The sequence below is a fragment of the Barbatula barbatula genome, assembly GCF_947034865.1.
Source record: "Barbatula barbatula genome assembly, chromosome: 19".
NCBI classification, from domain to species: Eukaryota; Metazoa; Chordata; class Actinopteri; order Cypriniformes; family Nemacheilidae; genus Barbatula; species Barbatula barbatula.
Genome location: NC_136782.1, coordinates 14,522,288 through 14,529,798, shown reverse-complemented (window position 1 = coordinate 14,529,798; position 7,511 = coordinate 14,522,288). Strand labels below are relative to the sequence as shown.

General features: G+C 39.2%; 1 protein-coding gene across 1 annotated transcript; it reads right to left on the bottom strand.

Moving 5' to 3' along the window:
* Positions 1-733: 733 nt before the first annotated feature.
* Positions 734-6,721, bottom strand: slc13a5b (solute carrier family 13 member 5b). Its single transcript, XM_079482102.1, has 11 exons — positions 6,599-6,721; positions 6,344-6,480; positions 5,490-5,701; positions 5,226-5,400; positions 5,021-5,143; positions 4,726-4,938; positions 3,525-3,631; positions 3,328-3,449; positions 2,996-3,157; positions 2,400-2,537; positions 734-1,895 (listed from the first exon to the last, which is right to left on the bottom strand). The coding sequence occupies exons 1-11, from the start codon at positions 6,695-6,697 to the stop codon at positions 1,770-1,772; spliced, it is 1,614 nt and encodes a 537-aa protein (XP_079338228.1). The 5' UTR covers positions 6,698-6,721; the 3' UTR covers positions 734-1,769.
* Positions 6,722-7,511: the final 790 nt, after the last annotated feature.

Here is a 7,511-nt window from a genome sequence, read left to right as displayed (position 1 = left end):
CCATCACCTCTCCGCTTGAGATCACGACTTTCCCACGCCTTTCCAGAGAAATAAAGCTAAAGAAACTCGGACTGACCGAGGAAGTATTACTTGAATTGTCAGTCTCAGTTTTTGTAACACTTTATTTTAAGGTGCCCTTGTTACATGTATTTACTTTAAATGACCCTAATCCTAAACCCTAAAGTAAGTACATGTTCATTTTTATTGCTTTGTTTCGAACTGAAAACTTTCTGATTTGCGTGGAAGGCTGAAGCTTGGTTAAGCTATTTTATAGGACACAAAATTCTGTCTACACTGATGTTCTTAGCCACTTCTGTGCCATGTTGTAACCCCAAATAGAACTGGCTTCACATTTAATTTGTACTGGCGGAATCACTTTGAACTTAATGAAATGTCATGAATTTTATTTTGTTTTCTTGGCTTGCAGTTTTGGATACATACATATGCTCATTATATGCTTAGAATATGTCTATTCTAAAATAAAACCGAAGTGAGTTTTATGTGGCATCTTAAAGAATTACAATAGGACAAAAACTATATGCTAAATTAAAAAAATATATTTAGATTAGGGGTCGACTACATGGTGCATGCTTTCAATGTACATTTTTTAAAATGTAATTCCTTAATTCTGAATATGTGGTAACAGTCTTTCAAATATACAGTAATATTGAAAACAGAACAGTTTGAATGTCATTTAGGATACCGTTCATAAAGAAAACAAGGATAATATTGAAGAGAAAGATTATAATCAAGATTTTAATAAAATTTAAATGAACTTACATTTCACCAAAACAGCAGTTTGAGGGCATGTTTGCTTTTCATGCCTAACATGTATGATGATAATAAACAAACTTGGAAAATATGTCTTAAAATAACTATTATTATAAATATTTCCGTTGACCAGAATACAGTAGATTCTAATTGAAATCAATAAAAATATATGAAACACTTAAGACACTGTCAATGCATGCACAATGAGGTCAAACTCATTCAAAATGTGCGGCATTTAAATTCATGTAAAAGTACAGTAAGCGCTTGTTTGTGGATGTACATAAATGTGTGTGGAAAGAACCGTACATTATTGAAAAAGTATAATGTCGGCTAGAAGTTGAATGAAGACTTCATTCGTCATTGTATAATTGTACTTCTCTAGTGATAGGCAGGGCCTGACTTACTATCAATGGATTCTAATATAATAAATTATATAATTTATCATAAATTTGAATGTTTCCATACACTTGAGTTTGAAATTCATAATGAATCAAAACCATTATGTTTGTCATATGGTTCCACATAGTCTAAATAACCTTCTATAATCTAAAGAAATCTGTAAGATCCATGTTATCCAAATGGTCTTGACAAATTGCAACTTAAGAATTTTTTTACTCTTAAGAAGTAGGAACGGGTGGTTGTTTAGGCTTTGACTTCTGGCCCATCCTGACAGATGAGCTTGCTATGTAAAGTATACTGTAAAAGCTTGTACTGTAATATACTGTTATTATGGCATGCTGTGGATACAGTAACACAAGCAAAGCGTAGAAGCCAGATTTCACAGCTCAGTGTTCATTCTGTTATAATGTTGTTTAAAATAGGGGGTGTACTCAAAATGTTCACTAACTGACCCGTATAGCTGCATAGTAATTCAGGCCCTTTAATGAAAGAGGCAAACGTTGTGCAAAACTTGCCACGTTCCAGTTTCTGTGCTGCAGAGTTGTGAAGATGATGAGTAAGAGCAGCTTGTTAGTTTTTATTTGGCCTTATACTGTCCTTCATATTTCTGTTTGGTTGGCCCAGGCTGGAAATGTGTCCAGGCTGAACATTGCCTTGCCCCAGGTGTTGATGGCTAGAGTGATGCAGAAAATCCCAATGACATTCATTATTATGCCTGTCTTTGCCTGAGAAAATAATTCACATTTGTGAGTTAGTTGGTAGCTGGGCTTGTTTTGGTTTGTCAATATGTCTCCATTTGTTTTTAATGGAATGGTTCACCCCATCATCATTTTTTGTGTGACTTTCTTTCTTCACAAGAGAAAATATTTTGAAGAACGTTGGTAACTGGCACCCATTCACTTCTGTGTGAACACAGACCAATCCAACGGGTGCCGGTTACCAACATTCTTCAAAATATTTTCTTTGGTATAAAGATACCAAATATTTTTTGGAAAAAAAATTCTTTGGTGTTCTGTGGAAAAAAGAAAGTCATACATTTTTAAGTGAACTATTATTACTTTAAGAAATCTTGATCACAGACACGTACAAAATGTGAGACAAATTTTGAAAATTTATATCTGGCAGGTGGTTGCAAACTAGTTCTTCTGTATTAATGTTTAATAATCTTCTTTTAAGATATTTTGAGTATGAAGAAACTGAACTGTTGACATTAACATTCTATATCTTACCATGTCTGAAACCTTGAGGTATCCATATGAGAAGACTATTGCATTGGGAGGAGTTGCCACAGGTAACATGAATGCAAATGAAGCGCTGAGTGTGCATGGCACCATGACGTATAGAGGATTCATTCCAACAGACTGAGACTGCAATGAATACACACATGAAAATAATTGACATTGGCTTTTACTGTATAGTGCTTTTTGTGTCTCTGATCTGTTTTCTGGGCATGTCATTAAATGTCTGTAACTAAGCATAAATCCTAAAGTCATTATCACACCCTGTGAGTCATGTCTGCTTGCAGTCAGTGTTTCATTGAAGCATTGCACAGCTTCGAAGGTAACCTCATGCTCGATTCATGCTATTTAAAGAAAATGATATTCATAAGCAACTGCCCCATTTTGCAATAAAAAAGTATGTGCAGCGTGTACAGATTTTGGTATAATAGGTAACACATTTTATTACTACTTCTAGTGTTAGGTTAGAAGTCTTCTAGTTGTTGAAGATTGTTCCAAATCCTGAATGCTATATCAGTCAAAAGTCCATAGCATAACTGTGCATAACTGTTGAGAATCATAATAATAATAACATATAAAAATCTTACCATAGAAGCAAGGACAGGGAGGAAAAGGGTTGCTGTAGCCACGTTGCTTGTGCATTCTGTAAAAATAGCAATTAGGAGACACAAAATGATAACAATAGCCCAGGGAGGAATACTGTGTAAGGGAGTTAACTGGTTTCCCATCCATCTTGATAGTCCAGACTCCTGAGACACACAAAGTCAAAGTCTCAGAATAAAAACAAAATTAAATTACCGGCAATTATTTATCATTATATGTCACTATGAGTGCAGTCAATGTTCTGGGTGCTCAAGCAGTGATGTGCAGCTGAGTTTAATGTACGATAACCTTGACGTATGCAAACTAGAGGACTCACCTCGCTCCCCTTGGCCAGTGCAAATCCTCCACCCAGGAGCAAAACGATGTTCCAAGGTAATTTCTTCTGAGCAACTTTCCAGGTGAGCAGAGCTGAAGTGGGGACAGTTGTAAGCTGGGTATCTGTTAATGACAGACAGTCCATCTAAATATTATTATCAGGCTCCAGGATTTTAGTTTAGTAGCAAATCTTCTCACCTGTTTCAGAGCCATTTGAGGAGCAGATGAAAATCCGGGGTGGTTTTGATGGCAGAATAAAAAGCAGCACAGCAATGAAGACTGCAACTGTAGCGTCTGTTACGTATCTAAATGCAAACAAAATATATTTGATTTTTTGATTTGATTTTGATTCAATTTATTGTCATTACACACATACAAGTACAGTGCAACGAAATGTATTCAGATCACATGATCACAGATCATGTGGCTCCAGTGCTGGACTGGTAATCTGGCATATCGGGCAAATGCCCGGTGGGCCGACGCACTTGGGGGCCGATATAATATAATATAATATTTTTTTAATCGGCCAACGACCGGCCCATAAAGCAGGGACAGCGGCCCATTGGTTCATTTTCCATACTGACACTGGGCTGGCCCAATCATCTCTTGGCGTTCGGTCCAATGTCTGGGTCCATCAAATCCTTCAGCGGCGCAGTCCTTCATTGTTGTTTCGGATTCCTGCCTCCGCTCGCTATGTCATAATCAAGTCCCTACTAGAGCAAGCTCCTGGTTCGTAAACACGGCGCGAATTTTCGCCAAAGTTCAGATTTTTCAACTCGCGCGAACTATGGGAAGCCAAATAATCCAAAAGTTGGACGAGACAGCCGGTATTACAGAGCTCACGCCGCATAGTCACGCCGCAATGAGTGGCGCCAAATGAACATTATATATGTTTTAAGTGGTCAGTGCAGCGGATTGGTTGGTGCCACGCTGCCCATCGGTTGGCGATAGGAATTTGAATCGCGCAGATGACATGTCAGCGTGGTGCAAGCTCTGTAATACCCCGCTGTCTCATCCCACTATTGGATTGTTTGGCTTCCCTTACTAACGCTCAATTTGCGTGAATCACACCACAAGTAGGTATAGGTCTATCACCAGGGAGTCAGTCAAGAGAGAGTGAGTACACTGGTCCACTTGCACTGGTACACTGGTCCATGGCACTTAGTTCTCAGCTTTGTAGGTTTTTGGGGGAATGGAACAGTAGATATGCATATCTACAGGGACCGCAAGGATGGTGTACTGGTTGGTTGTGTCCGACCCATTGTGGTGGGCCGGTCTGAGTAAAAATGCCAGGGCTCTTTTTTTGTCTCAGTCCAGCCCTGTGTGGCTCTGTAAATGATTCATCATGCCATACAGTATATGACAATGAGCTAATCCAAGCACACAGAATCTTGCTTACTCTGCATCTCTGTTAAAGATGTACACTGCCCAGCCGGCCACAAATCCTGGATCCCGAGTGAACCACAGAACCACAAGCAAACTGAACAGAGCCAAAACGCTGAGTTCTCCAAAAGACATCGGCCCCATGCGAAGGTGCTGCTCGCGGATCACGTTATAGGCGGCGATTTCCTTTTCTGACTTCTGTTCGCCACAGCCCCATGTTTTCCTAACACTGGAGAAGTATTAAAAACACGAGCTGATAAAGCACAAGTCAAAAGTATCTGTAGAAAACAAATGAGATATTTAATTCATACTTGAATCCCATGAAAACAAACTGAAGCCAGAGCCAGGCTATTATTAGCATGATGATCATGTTTGGGAACGCAAAACCAAACCACGAGGCAAAGTTGATGACATCACCATTCTGAGGGAACAACCTGGAGAGATAAGTAAGTATTTGCTTTTGAAAAAGAAACATACAGAAAGCTTAAGAAGTGCATGTGTTGCAAAAGTACCTACTGGTTCATTTGACCTTTGAGTACTAAGTTGGGGCCAGTGCCTGTGAGTGTTGCTGTTCCCCCAATGCTAGCGGCGTAACACACACACAGAGTCATGCCCTTAGACATTAGCTTTTTTTCTACACACTCTTGTTGTTTGGCAACCTCTGGCGAGACATCCATCAGGCGCACCACCACTAAGACATATGGAATATACATGCGAGTCCAGTTATCAGTGACTATCATATTCTCCACATGCACCTCATATTCAATTCTATCGCCTGACCTTCCCTGTCTTCATGCTTCGCTGGATGTTTGTATTCTCCCTCCAGGGCCTCGCACTCCTCCTCGCTGCAGGTCATCTGAGGAAGTTCTGTCTCTTGTTTGTTCTGCTGCTCCAGCACGGCTTGTACTATAGGGACCATCATAGCTGTGGTGGCTGTGTTACTGATCCACATGGAGAGGAAAGCCGTCACTCCCATGAAGCCCAGCATCAGGCTGTGTTAATGTAGAATCATGCGTTAGAAAAATAAGGCAGCAGCTATTTGCGCTAAGTGAAAAGCGCAGCATTTCTTAGCGGTATGCATTTTGACAATAACCGAAAATAGTTGTATTTTTGGGGGGATGAAGTAGAAATAGTAGTTAGATGCTATTGATACTTATAAATAGCGTACAGATAACGTTACTATATGCAGCTCAGTATTGTTGTGCATTAAACATTATGCAATAATAATAGAGTGTAAATAATTACATTTATACAAATTATTATTTGTAGGTATTAAAGCCCTACACCAACTCCTAATCTTGTCCTTAAACTTTATAAATAAAATGTATTTTAAGTAATGCCTTATGACCTGTAATGTGATAGAAAAATGTAAAAGAGCGTATTCAGTGAGAGGTGGAGTAGAACCTCAGTCTCCGGTGCCAAAGCTATTCAGATTTTACATCTTACGCCACTGGAATCAATGTTTAAAATGTCGTTGTTCTTACACTTTCTCTTTTCCAATCACATATTGGTGGGCAGAGCTAGTGCAAATAGTCTCTGTAGTCTCTGACAACAAGGCAGGCTATTTGTACTCGGTGTAAAGAAATAAAGAGTCAAGATATCTGCGTCTAATGAAATATGACAGTGTCACCTACAGTGCTGGGCGCACCCCAACAATGAGCAGCACTCTGAGGGCAATGCGCTTGTGCAGGTTCCAGTGTTCCACCGCCACAGCCACGAGCAGCCCACCCACAAACAGCAAGGTGGTATCTTTCAGGTACTGCATACACACCTACGGAACAAGAGAACAAGACCTTAAGCAAATATTAGATTTTCCTAATGGATTTTGTGTTGGAATTTTGCCCTTCACAGCATTCTTATCATTAGCAAACGCTGAGAAACTCTCTTACCACTTTGGATTGCATAATGCCAAACATGGGGAAGAGGACGGCAGGCAACAGTGCTGTGACAGCTAAAGGAAGAGCCTCCGTACACCAATATACTGCCATCAGTATGATCACATAAGCACAGCTGGCCTCCTGAAGATGAAAACATTTTCCTTTATTAGCAGCTTGGCAAGTTTAGTAAAATGTTAAACTGAAAAATTTGCATTAATTTGAGAATTTCTTTGGCATATGTGCTCAGGCAGCATGAACTTGACAAGTCTGTGCGAAACCTGAGGATTAATGTTGTTTCAACATGATTTCAGAACGTTCCAAAGAACATCTCGTGTGCGTCTACGGAAATATACAAAGAAGTTAACAGGGATCATGTCAATAATTCGCTTCTTTGATTAGTGAACCGATGAATGTTTATTCATACACTCAGAAATATAACGGAGGCTTGACTGGTGTTATTTTAATTATCCTCGGGAGCAGTTGATATGTGAACTGCTTTAAATATGCATGTAATGGTCATGACAAGAACTTGATGTGTCAGAAAGGTATTAAGACTTTCTATGTGTTCCCACGGTGGTACATACACAATGACAAAGGGTTAAAGAAACAATTTTGAGGCACACAGAATTATAGCACACAGAGGCCTCACAGAACAAATTTAGTCCCCCAGTAGAATATACAGAATTTTGTTAAAATTTAGTAAGGCAGGTGTATACATGTTAAAAAGTCATGAATATAAAATTAATTACTTAAAAAGTTGACATATTTTGGTTTTATTAAAACTTCATGAGCTTTCCTGCTGCTCAGTGGTTAGAACATTGCGCTAGCAACGCCAATGTCACAGGTTCGATCCCTGTAATTGTTTTCACAGGGGGCTACTCAGATACAATGTGATGTATAATACAAAGTAAGCCCCTTTGGATAA